Source organism: Camelina sativa, chromosome 17, assembly GCF_030686135.1.
Source record: "Camelina sativa cultivar CO46 ecotype springtype chromosome 17, ASM3068613v1".
Lineage (NCBI taxonomy): Eukaryota > Viridiplantae > Streptophyta > Magnoliopsida > Brassicales > Brassicaceae > Camelina > Camelina sativa.
This window is the reverse complement of record NC_141896.1, coordinates 6,555,264-6,577,159: the sequence shown is the minus strand read 5'-3', so window position 1 is coordinate 6,577,159 and position 21,896 is coordinate 6,555,264. Positions and strand designations below refer to the sequence as shown.

The window sequence follows — 21,896 nt, the reverse complement described above, 5'->3', positions numbered from 1 at the left end:
ATTCAGAGGTTTTGTTTTGATTTGGCTAGATATCGTACTATGAGTAGTTCACATGTTCAGCATTCAAATTGATTCAGCATTCAGAGGTTTTGATTCAGCATCTAAGCAAACAGCATTCAAATGGTCCAGATTTATGAGTTTAAAAAATTCTGAAGCAAAACTACTATTGTAATTGTAGCAAGATTTATGCAAACTCCGATTTACGTGATGCCATAAGAAGATGAAAAAACGTCAAATACCATCGCAAAACGTATATTTACATGTTCAAATAGAGTAGTATTTTAGATTTAGATTCTTGGAAAGAAAAAAAGACACACCAAACAGGCTGGCCAAGGCTTAGGACAACTACTTTCCTGAAAACAGCGTAAAACCAAACAAGCATAGACCGAAAATACAAAAAAACACAAATACATAGATGCCCATAGCTTTTATATGAACCACCACGTTCCTTCTCCATTCTATTTGCTAGTAGTAGACTCGTAGTATTGTTTTTAATTCTTTCCCTCCCTCATAAAACTGCAACAACAAGAAGCACAATCCAACATTCACTTCCTATTACTCTGTTACTATCCACCGTAATTAAAAATACAGTTTTGAATCACTTACCAAAGATTTTTAGGAACAGTTGCTGCCTGAAAGTGTCCTGTAACGAACCTTGGAAAAGCAACATAGCCCTGCGCCAAGGAGTCCCCAAACCCTCTTCTTATATTCTCACAGATGTTATCACTTCCTAAAGCTCATCTCCGAGTACCTGCATATACACCAAGCAGATATTCTTTCTCATGATAGGGTCATATTCCACAAAACTTGCTCTTTGAGATATTCACGACCTTAGGTCAATGAATGCAGTTACTGAAAGTCAAATCCGTACACATAATGTGTCATGGTTCCTAGTCTTAAACGATTCTTAATCAACCAATGATCAATTTACAAGAGTAGAATTTGAGGTCAACTTCAAGAACTCACCTACGAGGCTGCTTGCTTGGGTTGTTGCTTTGCTGTCGTGACCCACTCTCTGTGACCTCTACATAGAAGAAGGAAAGTAGCTTAAAGCTAAAAGAATTTTGTGATTTTAATAGAACAGAAGATTTTCATAAGTCGTGCATGGTAAAACTAACATTCATCATATATATTTTATCTGTACTAGTTATCCATCACACCCAACCACAAGATCTTCCATTATGATTTTTTTCTTCTAAGACAAAAGAAAAGGTCCACTCTCTTTGCCATTTTCCTTACAAAATCCAATAAATGTAAATATATCCCCTAACAAGCGTAACACAAACACCTCATGCATAACCATTAGAATTATAACATATCGAGCCAGTATTGCAATATGACTAACCAGGCCTCTCCATGGGATTCTCCAGGTCAATAAGGTTATTTGTACTATTCTCTCTGCTGCAAAATGAAAGTGGATTAAGCAAGCAAAAATACATGCTTTGCAAATATAAATAGATAATGTGCCAAGCATTTGAAGGAGGATTTGCGTTATTTGAAGCTCTACATAGTATTCACATTGTTTTGCATTTTTAGAATCAAAGAGAACAAAGAAAATTAATCTCCAAACCTGGAGGATCCTAACGAGGAAGATAACGCTAGCTTGTGTGCTTGATTAGCCACATATGGTGGAGTGAATGAAGCCCCTAAAGCTCCTGGACCGTTCAAAATGGGCATCCTGCCAATCATATAAACAAATCTCAGCAGAGCAAAATCAGGAACTATAAAGATGGAAGAGCCTAGAGCATACAAACAGCACGCTATCCCAAATAAAAGTAACCATCCTAATGATAGTACGCTTTCACAGGTTTTTTTTTCTCCAGAATGTAGACCCACACTATGTTTAATTAAGTGGGACAGCATATGAAATCACGAAAAACAAGAAAACCCAGCTAACAATAGTCACGATATCTAATTCTTTGAAATGCTTACAACCAAGAACTTCTGAAACTAACATCCAAAAAGTTCATCGAGAAGGGGGAGGAGTAAGCATACCATGTCATCTCCGGATTTCTAACACCATCTTCAGACTGGACGTATCCTGGATAAGCCATTCCAAAAGCCGGAACCCCACCATGCTGACCACCAAACTGCATAACTGCATTTGCATTTGAATTTGATCATCAAATATAATGTAATAATAGATTATTCCCAAGTTGGGAGGGCAAGACTCTGAAAAAAGTATTCATGGAAAACCAGGGCAAGTGACTCAGGAGAAAAAGTGTCATTCAAAAAACTTACAAGGCAGAAAAGTAGGGAAGGTAGAATTGTCAGCAGATGGCAGGCTTTCTGCTCGCCCCATCATTTGAGATCCATTATACATAAAAGAGCCACTTCCACCACTAGGCCGGAGAGTCCCTTTTCCCTTGCCACCCGATGCACCTGTTTCCGACGCAGATTCTATTTCACCATGAGGAAATTGATTTCTTAGTGAGCTAGTTCTCTGTGGAGAGGAAGACAAGGATCTGATAACAGCAGAATCCTGATCAAAACCCTGACCAGAAGGTTTAATACAGCTTTGTCCAGTGCCTTTTGAATCTCCATTCAGTTGCATTGGTGATGAAAATCTGTCACCTTGACTATGAGCTTTCGGGTAATACACATTTCCAGTAACAGGTGCACCTCTACCTTGACCCGTGGACTGAGAAGCCTTGGCAGTCCAAACTGGTGAAACAACAGCTTTTGTATTCCTATACTTCTTCCCAGAAGGTGCGGCACTTTGATTCATGTGAAGTCCTTCCATACCAACTTGTATACCATGTACCAAGTTACTGGAGGGCACTGAAGGATAAAATGGAGGAGAAGCGGAACTTAAACTTGAAGCAGCTACATTCTTTCTGGCATTGGGACCTTCATTCCCGGTTTTAGCAGGGGCAGTTGGTGAACGTCTTGAATCAAGGTTGGACATTTTCTCATGCGAGTTTTGTGACCCATTAGAATTTCGTAACCTTAAAAACAAAACACAAGTACATTATATTAGAGATAAAACCTTCACTCAACTACAGAAAACAAAATTTAAGAACTCACTGTTTGCTTTGCTCGGAATGTGCTTGATTTCCCTTTGTCAGTGGAGTCTCAAATTTTCTGGGACCTCTCCCTTGTGTGACAGCTTTAGGAAGATAAATTTTCTGTCCATTACTGGTTGATGCGTTAGAACTGCTCCCTCTAGCGTTTCCACGCTCTTGTCCCCTACCCCGACCCCGACCCCGACCTCTGAATCGGCCTCTATAAGTCCTCTGCTGAAAATACATAAATACAACAAAAGAAATATATGTGACATATACAAGCTATATACATTAAGAGATAGAGGGATCTAAAAAATTGTTCAAAGACCATAGACAGAAACTCTACATCATAATTTTTATCCCGAGTGTTCATCTCTTCAAATTTGTCATGTCCCCATTTTCCTTCCTCTCCAGATCCCCACGGTCTCCTTCCACCGCGAGTTCGCCTAAGAAAGCAAAATAAGGATTATATCAATGAATTGACAGACAACATATTGACAAGAAGAGCTAGTTAGTATTCAGAATTTTCTCCAGGTCCCAATAGCATGAACAACCACACAATGCAGCTAAATTAACCCCTTCATACTATATGGATTACATGATAATAAGTTGCCAGTAAAATCCACCTTTCAGCCTATAATCTCTCTATAACAGTAATTTCATAGGAAAAGATGGTACCAACTTTACACAAAGCCTACCTCACAGAGTAAGGCGCTGATCTGTCATCATGCATATAAAAAGCTCCACCAGTGGGCACAGCAGCCTGTTGCTTCTCCTTTTCATCCACATCCCCATCCAAATCAACACCAGCCTCCTTCACAACACTACTCCTCTTGTCATCATCAACCGCAACACCTTCCCCATCCTCCTCCTCCTCCTCTTCATCTAAACTATCCTCCCCATCTTCTTCATTATCATACTTCACAGCACCAATCTGTTCATCAGAGATGTCGGAATCAATCTCATCCCTCTGATTATTAACAACATCTCTATCATCATCACTATCGTCATCACTGGCTTCTCTCCTCCTCCTCGCCAATGAACGGTTCAACTCCTCTGGATCACTCTCATACTCCGGTTCTCCTCCTTCAGATGTCGCCATAAATTATCTCTAGAAATCTGGAAAAAAAAAAAAAGAGGAAAGCGAAACTCGTAAATCCAAAACCTAGATAAAGAAAATTTTCAATAGAATAATCGAAAGAGAAGGAGTCGCTCAAGCGTCTCAAACGAATCGCCGGCGGAAAAAGAAAAAACCTAAAGAAGAGAAAGGGGTCTCTTCGCTTACCTAAACCCTATCTGAGCTCAAGAGGCGTTCGTTCTTCAGCGATTTTGGGGGTTTCCAGTGAATCGAATGGAGCAGGCCCCTTTTTTTTTTTTATAACTGTTAAATAGAGAGATAGAGGTCAATATAGGATAAAATCTATTTTGTTATTTCGTTCGCGCATTAAAAAAAATAATAATATTAACGACGGTGACCTAAGGTTGACCAGAAAGGTAGTCAAAGACGCAAGTTCAACTTAGACTTTTATACGAATAAATTCCTTTAAATACCACTTAAAAAAAAATATATACAACATTTTAGTTTTTTTCTAAAAGTACCACGAATTTTTTTTTTTCAAAACTACCACAAACACAAAATGATTGAATTTTAAGTATGTATAATTTTTATGTTTTGGGTTAACAAATTTAGTTTTAGAGTATAGCTTTTAAGGGTAGGGTCTAGTATTTATAATTTAGGAATTAGTTTTTAGTATTAGAATTTTAATTTAATTATGTGGTATTTTTGAAAAAAAATACATTTAAGTGGTACTTTTAAAAAAAAAAATCTAAATTGTAATATTTTTGGAATAAAAACATGTTTTAGTGGTATTTTTAACAATTGCCCTTTTTATATTTATATTTTATTTTTAGCGATTAAACAAAATAATTTGATATATTGCAAAACTTGATGAATATTACATATCGTAATTAGGAAAAATGCCAAAAAAATACCGAACTTTCAAAAATGGGATAAATAAATCCCGAACTTTCAAAATGTCATTTTAATCACCAAGTTTAAGCTGACTTTTACATAAAATAGCAAACTTTGTTTGACCATGTCGATTTAGGCATCACATTAACTCTCTGTTAATGCTCGACGACGGGGTTAATTGTCCGTTATTTGCTACCGTTTACTCAAAACGACATCGATTGATTAATTGTAAAACGACGTCGTTTTACAAACTGAAGAAACAAAAACCCCCCAAATCGATTTCTAGGTCAACAATTCCCAAATTGATTTCAGTTTTAGCTTGTGAAATCTCTCTGTTCCGATGAGCTCGAGCTCTATCACATCAGGCGGCGTTGGTGAGCGTGGTGTACCTTCGAAGTGCATTTGTGGCTTAGGGGTCTCGACATTTACATCTAAAACGCAAGAAAACCCGGGACGACCTTTCTTTCGTTGTGCAAGCAAGCGGGATGTCAACTCATGGACAAGCAAAAAAGACGTAAGTGTTTTGAATCCTCTTGCATATGTAATGAAATCAGTCTAAGCTAACTATGTGTTGTTTTTTTGGATATTAGAGTCATTTGTTTAAGTAGGTTGAAGATGCCGTGTTTGAAGAAGTAGAAGATGCTTTACCAAGACTAGCCATTATTGCAGAGGAGATAAGCAAAACCAAAGCAGAGGTCAATGAGTTAAACGCTCTGATGAAAGAATTGAAGGAAGAAGCAAATTTCAGCAAAAAGGAACTCCAAAAGTGTAAATTGTGCTTGAAAGTCTGTTTTATGTGGTTTTGTGTTATCACCATTGTGTTGGATTATGTATTGTTTAGGGAAGGTGATAAGAAGAAACTGATGTTAGGAGCTTTCTAATGTAAAACCTTATGTTTTGTGTTGTAAACCTTTGTCTGAATGCCAAACATGTCTTATGATATAAATCGAGCAACACAAATACGAAGACAAAAACAAACAACACACATGTTTTGGACAAATAAACCGAGCAACATTCCAAATCCGATCATCATTCCAAATACGAGCAACATTCAAACTGGTTCTAAAAAGCAAACACGTGAACAATCCAAAAAGTGAACAATCCAAAAAGCAAACAGACTAGTTCTGTGAACTTCCTCCCTGTGAACAGTGAAACCATGGTTCCCAGCCTCCTCTCTGTGAACTTCCTCCCTGTGATCCTCCTATATGAGAACTTCCTCTTTGTGGTCCTCCTAGGGATCTTCCTCTTTGTGCTCCTAGATGTGATCGTCCTCTTTGTGCTCGTCCTCTTTGTGATCGTCCTCTTTGGGAAGCTCCCTGAGATGCTTGAGAAGCTTCCTGAGATGGTTGCGAAGCTCCCTGAGGTGGTTGAGAAGCTTCCTGAGATGGTTGCGAAGCTCCCTGAGGTGGTTGAGAAGCTCCTTGAGATGTTTCTCCTTGCAATGGTTGTCCTTGTCCAAACAATATAACCCTCGGCTCCTAATTTCAATCAAAATATCAGGTTTCACTCAATCAAAATAATTTGAAAGACTCAATGGATAATCTTACCTGAACTTTTCTTGGTCGACCCCTTCTTCTTCTTGGTGGAGTTGGAACTCTCTGATTCGTACATGCTTGTTTGTTGTGTCCTTCTTGCTTGCAATTAGAACATGTCATGACTCGATTCACGCGTGATAACTTGGTAGCAGACTCAAACTGTGATTTCCTCCTAGCATGATTACTTGGCCTCCCAGGATTCCCCCTTCGCCATGGAGGTGGCAACACTCCTAGTCTATTCACTCTTGGCCACAACAGCTTGCCTTGAACAGGCGCAATAACATCAGCATAAGTTAACTGCCACATTCTAGTTGTGTACCACTCAACAACATAGTCTTCCACCTTCTCTTTCTTTCCTATGATGACAGATGCTGCATGAACACATGGTATACCAGTCATCGACATGGTCAAACAAAGTTTGCTATTTTATGTAAAAGTCAGCTTAAACTTGGTGATTAAAATGACATTTTGAAAGTTCGGGATTTATTTGTCCCATTTTTGAAAGTTCAGTATTTTTTTGGCATTTTTCCCTATCGTAATTATGTTAGTTTATTCCTTGAGTGTTGACATGGATTTTGTCTGTTTAAGTTGTTAGTTAATAGTTGTTACGTTATTTCACATGTTTATTTTAGTATATACCCCAAAAAACATATAGTATTTGCAGTATTTTTGTTGCTAATCTTTGACTTCTTACTAATTTACCAATAGCTCTCTCTCTAACCCCAAACAATGGTTAAAAAACGAAGAAAATTATGAATGTGTAAAACACAAAATAATAGGTGAAAAGTTTGCAACTAATACAGTATACTAACAAACACATTGGAGACTATTACACATCATAGTATCATACACATATATCTGAGTGCATGAGAGCAAAAATTATATACTCAACAAGAATTCTATAGACTATAATTTTTGCTTTCATGCACTCAGATCTGTTCAGCATACAAAAGAATTAGAGTAAGCTTAAGATATCAAATAAATACTAACCAAACTGCTCCACTTTTGTATGCTCAACAAGGATAAAACTTCTTGGTACAAAACAGTATATTAAGAAAACACTTTATTTTTGAGCCAAAAAGTTTGACAGTAAAAACTTAAATATTAATAAAAAGAATTACTCAAATGTTATCTAAAAGTTGGTTTATTCCTCATATCTAACAATCTTCTAAAAATTGTTCAAATGTTTAGTGCTCTGTGTGTAATTACAATTTACCATTTGGGTTTAGTTTTTCGATTTTGATTAAAAAAATACACATCAACAAATTAAAATACACATCATTTTCGATTTTCCACGTCACAACCTGAAAAAAAAAAAAACTTAACGGTTGAGTTATAGTATTTACAGGAAGACGAAAGGTCTCGTCGATTCATATAACGGTTGAGTTATAATGTTTTGTGGCTGAGTTATTACAAGAAATAATCTGAAAGTAAACAGTTGATTTATATTACTTGATGGCTGAGTTATAATATTTACGGGAAAACGAAAGGTCTCGTCGGTTCATATGATGGTTGAGTTATAATGCTTTGTGGCTGAGTTATCACAAGGAATAATCTGAAAGCGGAAAACGAAAGGTCTCGTCGAATAATATGACGGCTGAGTTATAATGCTTAACGCCTGAGTTATTGCAAAAAAATAAAACAAATGTATTACAATAATACTGCATCAGACAAGTTTTCGCATTGTGTCCAACTTGTTTACATCGAGAGCATGCGTTTAGCTCATGGCTAAACGCGTCCAATCCATAGTCTTCAAGAACAAGCTCCACAAGCTTCTCGTGTGTTGTGCCTCCATCTATCTGCACAACTATACACCCTCTATCATCGGTGTTAAATACATATCTCTGTTTCTTTACCCAATTACCGGAAACAACTAGTACCGGAACTGGATCCATGAAAGAAAATGAAGAACAAGGTGAAGAAGAAGTAGAAGAAGAAGGTGAATAAGAAGGTGAAGAAGAAAGTGAAGAAGAAGTAGAAGAAGAACAAGGTGAAGAAAAAGGTAAAAACCATGTAAGAACAAGCGTCGAAGGAACGACGTTTCGTATCTCCAAAGAAAAAATATGATGGCATAGAATGCTGACATGGATGATGCGTCTGACGTGACAAGTCAGCCATCAAACAAATTATAACTCAGCCTAAATAAAACTCAGCCATCAAACAAATTATAACTCAGTCACAACATGAATAACATTACAATAATTAAAAAGCAAAAATATGGCAGCCAAATTCAGCCGCTTCATCAACTGAAAATATGTAACTCAGCCATATCTTTTAATAATTCAGCCATAACTGAATAATATTATGGTAATTAATCTTTTGCTACTAAGTCAGCCGTGAAATGGCCGAGTTGTACAATAAGTCAGCCTATCACGGCTGAGTTATAGTTTTTAGGGACCAGCCGGTGATATCGAGGTCGGCGTGGTGAGGTCGACACTGTGAGAGAGAGAGGTCGGCAAGTTGAGGTCGGCACTGTGAGCGAGAGGAGGTCGGCACTGTGAGCGAGAGGAGGTCGGCGAGTTGAGGTCGACACTGTGAGCGAGAGAGGAGGTCGACGAGTTGAGGTCGGCACTGTGAGCGAGAGAGGAGGTCGGCGTGTTAAGGTCGAGAGGTGAGAGTTTGGTGCGAGCAAAAATCCTCATTCCGGGTCGGCGCTTGTCCTAACGTGGTGGTAAGCTCCAAGGTCAGCTCCTATCATGGCGAGATGGTTGTTCAGCGTCGTTGATTGGGGTCGAGAGATGAAGAGAGAGAGTTCGGCGAGAGTGAGCTCGAGAGATGAGGAGAGGTCGGCGAGATTGAGGTCCACAATGTTGACGCTTCTCTTGCGAGATGGCGTAGATTTGAACTTTAGGCTTCGTGGGCAGCTCGCCTTGAGGAGGTCATCGAGGGAGAAGCGATGACAATAGTTGACACTCTCGGTGCTGGTTCTCATTCTCTCGACAGTGACGACGATGAGATTGGTAGGTTCGACAACTCTCGCAAGGTCGGCATGACGAGAAAGATCCATTGCGTTGACTCCTCTTTTCCTTGCAAAGTGGCTGGTCGGCGTGCATCTGAACTTTCGACGTCGAGGGCGGTTCATCTTGCTTTTGGTGTTAGTTCTTGTTTTCGCGAAAGCACTAACGACGAGATTGGTATGTTTGATAGCTCTTGCAAAGTTTGCATGCCTAGAAACGTCGAATGTTGGGGTGTTTGCCCCTTGCGAGAGGGATGGTCAACAAGTAAGGTCGGCTGGATACTTTGCAAAACAGTTGGGCAAGGCAAGGTCGTCCTTGGCGAGGGTGGCATGTGTACACTTCTCGAGGTCGGCACTTGTGATACTGCGGGAGAAGGTTGTGAGGTTTACACCGGTAATGAGAGAATTAGAGCAAAGGTAGGCGCCAAGCTAGAGGTTGGCACCGGGTAGAAGAGTGGAGGTAGGCGCCAAGCTTGAGAGCAGAGGCAGGCGCTAAGCTGGAGGTAGGCGCTAAGCTGGAGGTAAGAACCAAGCTTGAGGTAGGCACAAGGCTTGAGGTAGGCACCAAAATGGAGGTAGGCACCAAGCTGGAGGTAGGCACCAAAGATGGAGGTAGGCACTTTAGGTAGGCACTTGAGGTAGGCACTTGAGATAGACACTTGAGGTAGGCACTTAAGATAGGCACTTGAGGTAGGCACTTGAGGTAGGCACCAAGCTTGAGTTAGGCGCCAAGCTTGAGGTAGGCGCCAAGTTTGAGGTAGGCGAGCGCAAAAACATCTAGTGTGAGGGCGGAGACCACGAGATTGGCCAGTGAGAGAGAGACAAGCGTGAGAGCATCGACTGTGAGAGCGACATTTGCGAGGGAGTCGAGCGTGAGGGCGACAAGTGAGAGTGCGTCAAGCGCAAGGGGGGGGGGGCAAGCATAAAGATGGCAAGCGTGAGGTAGACGAGTGTGAGAGTGTTGACTGTGAGGGCAGCGAGCATAAGAATGGCAAGCGCGAGGGAGGCGATCGTAAGGGCGTTGAGCATGAGGGTAACAAGCGCGAGTGCGGAAGTGCAAGGGGAGTGAGCACAAGGATGGAAACCGTTAGGTAGGTAGGCATGATGCGGCAAGCATGAGGGATGAAAGAGTATGTTCGATATGCAACTCGGCTTTATGTTTTACCAGAGCAAAGTGGTAGGCGAGACGGACTCGGCGTACCTTTAGGTGCGGCTTTTGTATTCGGCTTACCCTGTGGAGGCTTGGGGTTGGCAAGAACATGCAAGCCGGAACTTGGCTTATTAGTTCAAGCTTCTTCAAGCTAGTACGAGACATGCTCGGCTTTTTGCTTGGTTTCGAAATGTAATTTACGGGATGAGACATCTCTTGGCATATCCTATTAAGTGTTTCGAATACCAAGTTTTAGGGTGGTAATTGAGATGAGCTCGTCGTACCTTTTAGGTGCGGCCCTAACGTGATTAAAATTAAAACTAGACTAGGATTGGTGAACGGGAAAGGCCGACATACAAACTGTAAGCCCATTAAGGCGAAGCCCATTTTCAACCCGATATACATATTTTTGGCTGCAGCGATGGTAACTTTATCTTCTCTTTCGATCAGGGATTTCGAAACCCTAGTCTAGTCGATATCGAGATACAACCAAAGCCACGATCTGCTGCTTATAATCTCTCTCAGGTAAAAATTCTCGCTCCTTAATCTCATGTTTCTTAGAAAATTCATCGATCGATTGCGTAGAACCCTTCAAGTTATATATATTTCCACGCAAGTATCTGAAAAGTTGTATTTGCGATCGAAACGGTTGCGGCCGTGTTCCTCTCTATCTATATCGACCCTTTAACCGTCTCAATCTGTGATCTATCTTTCCGAGTGCTTTATCTGATGTTTGATTCCCGTTCTAGATTTAAGACGCGGTTCTGAATTTGTTTTTTGTTTTTAGGGATTCAAGTCTCGATTCTTGAATAATGGAGAAGGCTAAGGCTACGAAGGAGACAGCTGCGGTCCCAGTAACGTTCTTTTGGGACATAAAGAGGTTTCCGGTGGGTCCGTGTATCAAACAGAATTTGAGGAAGCTTGGCTACACTGGTCCTATCACCATCACTGCCATTGGCGTACTACCAGAGGTTTCCTTAGACATCCTTGAATCCCTCTCTTCCACTGGGATCGCTTTTAAGAACTTGGCCAAAAGTTAGTTTCCTTTTCCCTTCCTACAGCTCCTTAATGGAATTATTAGAGAGACTCTCTCTCAAGTCTTTAGTTTCGTTTCTGATGGAACAGGTCCCAGAGACGCTTTGGGTATATTCATTGACTTTTATCCTGATGCTCCATCCCCCGCTAATATAATGTTCCTATCCGCTCCACCAGCCTTCACTCTTCCGATCGTCGAAACGGAAATTAGCGAGATACGTAACGATGGATACTACACTACTTTTCTCTTTGCACGTAATTCTCAAGATGAAAAGTGCCTCTGGGAAAATAACTTGCTTCTGGCAGGTTTGTCTTTGGTTCCTAGTCTTGTTCAATTCTGGTTGGATTATGTTGCTACTAATTTTTTTACTTTATTTTTTATTCCCACAGATCCTGGGGCACTCGAGGAGGGGGATAAGAGCAGTGAAACCAGTAAGCCTTCCTTCTGGGATTGCTTTGTGTGCACTAGTATTCGTGGCTATGGCTTTCAAAATTTTCTCACGCATCTCTCTACTCGGCACCATAAACGAAGGGTAATTAAGCATCCTGGCTGAGTTTTTTTAGTGGTCTAACTACTTTTTACTCAAACAAGCTCTTACTAAACCCCCCCCCCCCCATGTCCACTGGATGTGCATCTGGTTGTTTTCAAGCAGCTTTCCTACTGGAATTCATACGCCAAGCCTGGCGACTCGGAATCTGACTCGGAATCTGACTCTGACTCTGACGTGAAGGCTCCTATCACCTATCATAGTGCGTAGGAAAATATTGAGTGAAAATCAAGGTCTTTTTTTCCGGACAATGCTACAATTAAGGTGAGTTAAAAGCAGCCAAAAGGCCTGTTTTAATATATCTATATCTGAAAACGTTGAGATATCTAATTTTCTTGATGAAAACTAAAACATTGTAGGCTTACTAACGAAAGTAACTACAAGAAGAGTAGGCTTACTACCGAAAGTAAGAAGAGTACCGAAAGTAACTACAAGAAGCCTAACTAGACTTACTACCGAAAGTAACTACAAGCAGAGTACCGAAAGTAACTACAAGAAGAGTAACTACAAGAAGAAGTAGGCTTACTACCGAAAGTAACTACAAGCAGAGTACCGAAAGTAACTACAAGAAGAGTAGGCTTACTACTGATTTCAGTAAGTAACTACAAGAAGGGTAGGACGTGAAGAAGAAGAGTACATGTCCCTTGGTGTTGTTTTTCTCCGAGTCCTTTTGGATGGTTTGTTCTACTTCTTGCCGGCTTGTTCTATTATATAACTTATTGTTCAATTCTCGTCGGCAAGAGTTGGGTTCACTTATAATATAACTTATGCTTATATTTATGTCTCGCTTTGTTTTGTTTTAAAGTTAATTGTATCCGGATATGAAATATTATTTACCTTAAAGATAATGTTGTTTGACTTATCTACAAATAACAATACATGTCTTAAAACACCATCAATACTATTGAAATAATGCTAATGAAATTCTCAATATCATATAAATTCTCAATACATGTTATATCTTGCCGGCTGTTTGGCTTCTTCTTGTTGTTCATCCTTTACCAAAGCCACCACATCCTCCACTCTGGTAAGCCTTCCCTTCCTCGTCTTTCATCATGCATCCTATTCTCTGGATAACCTCTATAAATATCGTCGGCCTATGAACACAATCAATAATCATAAACAAAGGCATTTGCTTAGAAAATCCAAAAAATGTAATTTGTTTGTTAAAACACTGATTCTTTCCGCTGTACCTGTCACCAAGTGGTTTAGTGAAGATTTGAAGCAACGTCCCTTGATCATCTCTGTCCACAAGGATCCCTAATTCCTAACACTCCTTGATCTGTTCGTCGCTAAGCACATCACCAACACGTTGGTTTCTTCAGATTCTGGTAGTAAGTAGGCGGAGGAGAAGGCATGAATACAAATCCTCCAACGCTGCTTCTCTTCCTCATTCTCTCTCAGAGTCCTGAATATGTCTTCACTCATCAGAGCCAGATGCTGTAGCCCTGCTCCTTCGTTGTGTTCCAGATAAGTCTGAATCTGACTCTTCCTCTTAGTCCCGTGAACCGGCTCGTTAATCGGTAGAAGAACCATTTCATCATTGCTAGCTAGCACAGCTGAGTTTAAACCGCTCTCTGCGGTTCCCACATCGTCTGCTGTGAACCCTGCGAATTGGTGAAAACCAGTGAACCCTGCGAATTGGTGAAAACCAGTGAACCCTGCAATGTAAGTCAAAGCTGGACCAAGCTCTGGAACGTTTCCCACGGCGTGGTCAAGCCTCCGTATACCGTAATCCAAAGGAAACGACGACGTATCCTCCAAATGCTCAAGAATTCGGATTTATCAGTGTCTCCCTCTTTGTAACGAACATATCAGCGATCGTAACGGCTCCTCCGTCGAGGACCATAGGAGGCGACGAAGGAATAGCTCCGTTAGAAACACTTACGGAGAAAGAAAGCTGACTCAGCGTCTTCTACTTCAATCGCAACAGCTCTTACGCCGAGACCACGCGAAGAGAAGAAGGAGCGGCAAGAGACGTGATCGAAGCTTGGGATGGAGGCTGTAGCGGTCGGTGTAATTTCTCCGGCGGTGAGAGACGGAGAGTAAGGAGCAGTGAAAAGGAATCTGAGGTCGCCGGAGGTAAGTAGGTAAGAGGCGTGAACCATGTTTCCGGTGGATAGATCGGATTTGGCGAGCAACGTTGGTGGCGTCGCCGCACCAGAACTCGATGTGATGGAAGCGCTTAACCTTGAACTTATCAGACTTTGGATTCTTCCTCACGAAGTTGGAAAATCCCACGAGCTTGAATCCCGGCGACGATGCCGCAGCGCTGTCGTCGTCGCTGTGCTGCTGAAACGTCAGCGTTTTGGTGGCCCATTGATTTCACCAACTCTTCTGCTATGGAGCTCGATGCTAACGATAGATAGATAGACAAAATAAAATAAAAGGATTTCTGATTATAATTCATATTGGGTTTACTTGCTTTTCAGTTTACATTGAATGCTTAGAATACTAAATCAAAGTTCTTGTTAGGATTGCAAAATTGCATGCTCTAATAAGTTTGTTTACTATTTCCCAAAACGCAGGTGCTGGATGTCCAGAAATTGTCTGCGGAGATGGGATTAAGCTGCATAACAACATGTAAACTGGATGCACTAAAATCTGTTTGTCTTCCAAACACAGTCAATGATTCCACAACATTAGTTAACAGTGATAATAGTAGTTCCATGACTAGCCATTCTGAATTACCATCAAACGAGGCAATGACATCATCTGTTACTTCTGGAAGATCCGAGGCTGACAAATCGTGTGAGGAATTTGGTAATTAAGCTTCTCTCTCATACTGTTTACTTGGTTTGGTTGTTTTCTTCGAAATGTTGGCCTCTTTGTTTGCTAGGTAAAAGTAACTCAATAAACTTACCTTGTTTGCATTGTCTTTCATCCTTTGTGGACAAGGAACTTAATTATCACTTTGGCATCAAACAGATACAGAACATAACCTTACTCAATTGGCATGTGTAGCCCATTATCTCACGTCTATGCATATGTGTAAAGATTAAAATCCCTATTTATGTATATTCTGGTTGTTCACAAAAACTAACCAGAAGCTTGATTTTCCCATTATCGCCCATGTTGTAGCCAAAACTGAACAGCCAATTGGAGGGGATAAAGTTAGCCAAGCTGACATCAGGAAGAATAAAGGAAGATTGAAAAATGGTCGTGGAATAACTCAATGCCAAGGTGGAAGTGCTGGAAAGTCCCAAGGTTTCGCACCTAATAGTTTCGATAGAGTCCTTTTAGATGCTCCTTGTTCTGCCCTTGGCTTGAGACCTCGTCTGTTCGCTGGACTGGTAAGATAATAAATTCAAGACTTGGCTGTGTTGTGTGAACTTCTACATTTGCGTGATTTTTTGCTTTATTAAGCATCTACTTCGCATGACTTAAAAACGTGTACACATTCTAATATTGGGTGTCAACATGTGGATAGCCTTAGCTTAAGCACTTGTATATGGCGGAAATATTGTTTCTTAGTAGTAGCATCTTGAAGTATATATACTGTTATACGTGTAGATCGAAATATTAAGTGGTTGTATTTTGTAGTAATTCAGAGTAGAATCTGTGTTTCTAAGACTTTTCAGAGGGTGGTGACTTGTGGAGTGAATTTTCCATTGTTATTTCTTATAGGAGACTGTTATATCTTTGAGAAATCATGGATGGTACCAGCGAAAAATGTTTGACCAGGCTGTTGAATTGGTTAATTTGCGTTGGTGGAATTCTGGTATACTCAACGTAAGTATGCAAACATAATCATAAATTCGTTAAATTCTGATTTCACATTATCCAAGCTATGCAGATGAGGCCTACCAACTTAAAATATGACGTCCTCAGTCACATAGAATCCATGCTCAGACAACTTAAAATATAACGATCAATCAGAGAACTGTAAGTATATAAGGTCGCAGAGAATCCATGCTCAGACATCTCAGTTTTCACTTCTTGTGCTTCGTCCTTATATAAAATATGACGTCCTCATGGACAAAATCATGTTCAACTACCTTTCTATAAGAAAAATATCATCTTACAATTTAAGCTACTTGAACAGCACAAGGTAATGTTTAGAAGAAACTAGCCATCAGCATTAAAAAAAAAAAAAAAAAAAAAGATTGATCTTTGTCTGACTTGATGAGAAAAATAATTGTACAGATGAAGAAGAAAAAAGCAACGGTGCAGAAGAAGAGGGAAGTGTATGAAGCAGAGAAAGCTAAGAATGGGGAAATAAATAAGAAACGGAGGAGAGGGGAGAAATTGTATTCTGAAATTGTAGGTTGTACCGGTTAACCGGGTTTGGTTGATTCTGAAATTGTATTCCACCCCTTAATTCCCGGTTCGGGTTGATAAATAGATATTTTATTTTTTTTTTTTAAAAGAAAAAAAAAAAAAAAAAAAGAAACGGAGGAGAGGGGAGAGATGTGAGAGATATCGTGAAGAAGATAAACAGAAGAAGAAGATAAAAAGAAGCCATGATTAATTTCTTAATTACCTTGCCCTGTATTATTTTATCACAATTTTCTCGAAAAGTCCCAAAATTTTGGAAATACTCTTAACGCTTGATTAGATTATCAAATGCTTTTTGAACCAAATGATTCGGTTTTAATGTTGGGTAGTCTTTTTAGTTTCATGTCACATCAAAGTTTAGATTTGTATTAGTCATGACTCATGAGCAAATAAACCGAACCGAACTGATATCCATTCGGTTATCCGAATCAAACCAAACTTATATTAAAAATATGTGTTTGCCGAGAATCGAACTGATGTATGATGTGGCCACTGCACCACGTCAAATTTTTGATACTTCAATACCTGTTAACCAATATAAGGTAATAATAATTAAACTAAAAAACCTTATGTGTTTAGACTAAAATACCAAAATATTTTAAATAAACTAAATATCTAGAAGTTTTAAAATATATTTGTTAAACTATAATCAGATTTTATTTAAATAATATTTTTTAAAATATATATTACACTATTTCGGATATCCAGAACCGAACTGTAAATAATCGAAACCGAACCAAAATAGTAAATTAACCGAATGAATCATAAATTCCTATATCCATAATATTTGGAACCGAACTAAATACCCAAACGTTTGTATGTTGTGAGTTTTGGATTCGGATATGCAGAATCTGTCTGTAAATGTAGCAAAATAACATTATGTAGGTATTGTGACTGTGATTAGAAAAACTGTTTGGATTTGGCTAAGAAATGTTTTTAATTTAATTGTGTAACTAAATGAAAGAGGCAAACAGAAAAAAAAATTATACTAATGCTCAGTAATTTATTAATGTATGTAAGAATATACATGAAACACTGGTAAATTACTAATTTAATTTAAGCACATGCTTTTGAATGTTCCAATTTTAAATTAGTAATATACATATATATATATATATATATTTTTTGATATTAGAGCCTCCAATCGCTGCTAATCCAGCCATAACATATTTCAGGTCATGTGGAATCAGCTTGGGTAGAAAGGAGATATCAAAGCTTCCAAACATACATGGATTGACGGATGAACATAGACACACTCATGGAGCTCGCAATCAGTTTGAGTAAATGAGAGAGGCAAACAGAGAAAAAAAAATTATACTAATGCTCAGTAATTTAGTAATGTAATCACCATTTAGATATACATGAAACACTGGTAAAATTACTAATTTAAGCACATGCTTTTGAATGGTCCAATTAACTCACAAACATGTTGTTGTATAGTTTTAAATTAGTAATATATATGTATTTTTTTTTATATTTGATTTATCTATACTATTAAAGCAGAAGTACTCACAAGACTCAAATTGGATCATGACTTTGTTTTGGTACGTTTTTCATTAAAAATGATTAGAGAATCACTTGATTTAATTAAATTACCCTATAGTTTCGATTTCACTAAATGACGAAAATATCCCTTGATCGACAACTTAATTACCACCGGGTTGGGACGCGGATACTGTTTAACCTGACAATAGAACAAAACAAAAAATGTGGATCCGAGATTACGGAAACACAGTCGGCTCTCCTGGTTTCAGATCTAGACGAACGGGCAAGACAATCTGCTCTAACGTTGAGGTCACGAGGAATCTTGGTGAGAGCGAAGGAAGGAAATGATGTTTTGAGCAAGAGAAACTCCTCCAATAGGTTCGAAAAAGCGGGCCAATCATCAGGCATCTGCATCATCGCTACTAGTTCTGCACAATCCGTCTCGAAGATCTGACAGTCAACTCCAGCCGCCAACAAGGACTCCATGGCCCAGATCAACGCTTGTAACTCTGCATGTAAGGATGTAGGATCCCGTCTAATACTCCGTGCACCGAGAAGAAGCGTCGAGTCTTCACTACTACAGCACCACCAACCCAAACCCTGTAGAGGGTCTGAACCTTTCCATGACCCATCAATCTGACACCGAGGGAAAGGCCCCCTGTCCTCCAACACAGCCGGAGGATGCAGATACATCTCCGAGAAAGATTTGGCCTCCTCCCATAACAATTTATCATTATGCGCCTGATTTAATATATCTACCGGCTCAGCCGCTAAACCCTGGAAAACCTTTTTATTCCGATCTTTCCATAATGACCATAAAATCCAGGGAAGCCGAGAGGCTATATCAGGATCCCCTGATTGGGAAGTCGCACGCCAGAAGATAAAATCTAAATTTGCATAGATTGAACCATATGGGAAGCCGTCTGGAACTGACGAAACCGAGGACAGTGCCCAGACATCACGCGAACGAGGACACTCAAAAAGAGCGTGATTTATAGTTTCTGGTGCAGACTCACATCGTTTACACAAAGGATCGCACCAGACACCCCTATGCACAAGCCGTTCTAGCACTGGAAGAGAGCCCGAGGCAACCTGCCAGAAGAAATGTTGGATCTTCGGGGGAACGTCAAGTTTCCACGATTGGGCCCTAAGGGCCATACATGTCGGCCCATACTCAACCTCCGCCATTAAATCCCGAGCTAGCCGATATCCGGATCTAACCGTATACTTCCCTGATTTGGTAAAGTGCCATACTAATCTATCCGGTTTCAGGACTTTACTGACCGTCATACCTCGAATAATCGCTACATCCTCTGGATCCAAAAACTCCTCCAGGGTAGGCAAATGCCAATCCTTCGTAACAGGATTAATTAGGTGATTAACCATCAAGCTTGGTAGCCAAAGTCTTCTCTGACCGTTTGCTGGATGTGGTCGAGTATCAGGTATCCAAGGATCTCGCCAAACCGAGATAGAACAACCCGAACCAACTGCCCACCGCGCACCTTGCGCTACTAATTCCTTGGTAGAGAAAATACTTCTCCAAGCGAAGGAAGGGTTATATGGTTTAGTGGCCATCAACGGATGTTTATTCCAGAAATATCGCTCTTTCAGCACCCTAGCCATTAAGGACGTCGGGTAGTGAATTAACCGTCAATACTGTTTCGCTAGCATGGCATCGTTAAACTGTTCCAGAGCTCTGAAACCTAGACCCCCTTCACACTTATCTTTACATAATTTATCCCAAGCCACCCAATGTAAACCTCTAGCCTTATCATTGGATTTCCACCAAAAAGTTGAAATAGCACTCGTTAGTTTAGACGTTAACTCCTGCGGCAATTTATAACATGACATCACGTCAGTGGGCAGAGCTAACGCCACCGATTTAATCATAATCTCCTTACCACCTTTTGATAAATACTTTGCGTTCCAACCATTAACACGATCATCTAGCCTATCCTTGACATAACCAAAAACCTTTGTTTTTGAACCTTGGAGGCTTTCAGGAATTCCCAAATAAGAACCCATACCGCCCTCTTTAGATATACCAATAATTGATTTCAACTGATCCCTCACCTCAGGAGGAACCTTCTTACCAAACATTATAGAAGATTTCACTAAATTAACCTCTTGCCCTGAAGCTTTGCCATAATTACTAATAATTTCCATAACCGTCTGGCATTCAGTCGCCTCTGTTTTACAGAAAAACAGACTATCATCAGCAAACAGCAAGTGCGAAACGGTAGGGCTACCGCGAGCGATTGAGATACCCGTCAATTTTTCTCCCGTTCTGCCTTTTTTATATTCGCTATCAGGACCTCAGTACAAAGTATGAACAAATACGGTGACAAAGGGTCCCCCTGACGCAATCCCCTATGCGGAATAATAGAACCCCGAGGCTGACCATTCATAAGAACTTGATACGACACTGAAGAAACACACCACATGATCCATGATATCCATTTCCTATCAAATCCCAATCTAAGCATGACCGCTTCCAAAAAATCCCATTCAACCCGATCATAAGCCTTACTCATATCCGTTTTAAAAGCCAGAAACTCCGAATTACACCGGCGATTAGTATTGAGCCCATGAAACATCTCTTGAGCAACCAGAATATTATCCGTAATTAACCTACCAGAAACAAAAGCCGACTGTGTTTCCGAAATGTAAACCATATATTTTTATTACCAAATATTTATGATTATTGCTTTATTTCCGAGATTGATCTTAACTGCTAATCTTTCAGTATAATATTTTTAAAGGAATATTCGCCATTAAGTTATAATCTCATCTTACTAAATCGATTTTCTCTTCAAATATTTATTATGTATTAAATCAACCATAATCTTACATAAATTAATTAAGGAAAACATATACATCATATTTAAATAAGGAAGACGTTTAAATACATAATAAATCAAATCTAAACTTCTGATTCTTTATAAATATTTTAGGAAAAAAAAACGAAAAAAAAACAAGCAAAGGAAACTACAGTTCTCACAGTTTTAGGAATTAAATTACAGAAGTAAATAAATTATATGTCAAAAAATGTGAGAAAAACACAAGATATAGTTATGTTTTTACCCAAATTTTTAGACCATAAAAATTGTCTAATAGTTAATTATTTAAAAGATAACAGTTATGGAACATAAAAATTTTTACGGGTAAAAATTTGATGAAACAGGACAAGACGGGATGAAGCAAGATGTCTTTGCCTTTCTAAAATAGTTACATGCAAATTATAAATGTGCAATAGTCCAAACTAAAACCAAATTAAAATCTATTATGTGAATTTAACACCTTTAAGCATACCGTTTAAAAACTGCAAAACGATCATTGTATATAGGGGTGTCAATCGGGCTGGCCCGGCCCGAAACCCGTAAAGCCTGCATATATTTGAGCCCGGCCCGGCCCGGCCCGAAATATTTCCGAGCCTATATTTCAAAGCCCGAGCCCGGCCCTAACAGGGCTACAGAGCTTTTCGGGCTTTTCCGGGCTTATCTTATCGATCAAAAATTTAAACTTATAAGCCTTAAAAAGCAGTGTTTGAAGGTGCATTATAAAACAAATCAATCAAAAATTTAATAACTCATCTATATTCACTACAACCAACTTAATTTAATAGAAAATGTTTAAAACTAAATAAAATTTCGATATTTTAATCAAATAAACTAATATATAATTCATATAAAATATCATTAATAAAAAATTTATAGTATAAAATATGGTTATTGAGTAAATATGAAAACTAGGATTAGAGTTTAAAACTTTCTTTACACTAAATTATTAATCAGATATTGCAATCAAACAAAAATGTTAACAAAAAGGTACAAATATATTTATTAAAGGGCTTTTTGGGCTGGCCCGAGTCCGGTCGGCCTAAGCCCGAAAAACCCTATAGCCCAAACGGACTGAGCCCGAAAGGCCCGATT

General features: G+C 39.3%; 4 protein-coding genes and 2 pseudogenes across 13 annotated transcripts; 3 read left to right on the top strand and 3 right to left on the bottom strand.

The window, feature by feature from the left end:
- Positions 1-219: 219 nt before the first annotated feature.
- LOC104755842 (protein MLN51 homolog) lies at positions 220-4,435 on the bottom strand. Of its 7 annotated transcripts, none has more exons than XM_010478310.2 (11): positions 4,291-4,435; positions 3,704-4,124; positions 3,352-3,451; positions 3,028-3,239; positions 2,242-2,948; positions 1,996-2,098; positions 1,571-1,678; positions 1,346-1,401; positions 967-1,024; positions 607-751; positions 220-516 (listed from the first exon to the last, which is right to left on the bottom strand). In XM_010478310.2, the coding sequence occupies exons 2-10, from the start codon at positions 4,105-4,107 to the stop codon at positions 724-726; spliced, it is 1,776 nt and encodes a 591-aa protein (XP_010476612.1). In that variant the 5' UTR covers positions 4,108-4,124; positions 4,291-4,435; the 3' UTR covers positions 220-516; positions 607-723. The 7 variants fall into 7 exon arrangements, with proteins under 7 accessions (XP_010476612.1, XP_087353328.1, XP_087353330.1 ...); XM_087497202.1 differs by having other exon boundaries at positions 1,119-1,401; positions 4,291-4,425; XM_087497204.1 differs by having other exon boundaries at positions 1,119-1,398; positions 4,291-4,425.
- An 882-nt stretch (positions 4,436-5,317) lies between these two features.
- LOC147923366 (uncharacterized protein At1g43920, Chloroplastic pseudogene) lies at positions 5,318-5,858 on the top strand (annotated as a pseudogene).
- A 5,145-nt stretch (positions 5,859-11,003) lies between these two features.
- LOC104755841 (uncharacterized) lies at positions 11,004-13,071 on the top strand. Its single transcript, XM_087496212.1, has 6 exons — positions 11,004-11,143; positions 11,406-11,653; positions 11,744-11,959; positions 12,044-12,186; positions 12,307-12,465; positions 12,561-13,071. The coding sequence occupies exons 2-5, from the start codon at positions 11,431-11,433 to the stop codon at positions 12,409-12,411; spliced, it is 687 nt and encodes a 228-aa protein (XP_087352338.1). The 5' UTR covers positions 11,004-11,143; positions 11,406-11,430; the 3' UTR covers positions 12,412-12,465; positions 12,561-13,071.
- LOC104755839 (4-hydroxyphenylpyruvate dioxygenase pseudogene) lies at positions 13,034-14,526 on the bottom strand (annotated as a pseudogene). Its single transcript, XR_015587447.1, has 2 exons — positions 13,395-14,526; positions 13,034-13,298 (listed from the first exon to the last, which is right to left on the bottom strand). The product of XR_015587447.1 is annotated as a 4-hydroxyphenylpyruvate dioxygenase pseudogene (transcript).
- Positions 14,524-16,627, top strand: LOC104755840 (rRNA (cytosine-C(5))-methyltransferase NOP2C-like). 3 transcript variants are annotated; one of them, XM_019239756.2, is made up of 5 exons: positions 14,524-14,964; positions 15,283-15,494; positions 15,829-15,933; positions 15,998-16,086; positions 16,348-16,627. In XM_019239756.2, exons 1-4 carry the CDS (start codon positions 14,760-14,762, stop codon positions 16,067-16,069), a joined length of 594 nt encoding a protein of 197 aa, XP_019095301.2. In that variant the 5' UTR covers positions 14,524-14,759; the 3' UTR covers positions 16,070-16,086; positions 16,348-16,627. The 3 variants fall into 3 exon arrangements, 2 of the variants coding, with proteins under 2 accessions (XP_019095301.2, XP_087352339.1); XR_015587287.1 differs by having other exon boundaries at positions 15,829-16,252; XM_087496213.1 differs by lacking the exon at positions 15,998-16,086.
- Positions 16,628-18,129: 1,502 nt separating this feature from the next.
- On the bottom strand, positions 18,130-19,587 carry LOC104759235 (uncharacterized). Its single transcript, XM_087496419.1, has one exon. It carries the CDS (start codon positions 19,585-19,587, stop codon positions 18,130-18,132), a length of 1,458 nt encoding a protein of 485 aa, XP_087352545.1.
- Positions 19,588-21,896: the final 2,309 nt, after the last annotated feature.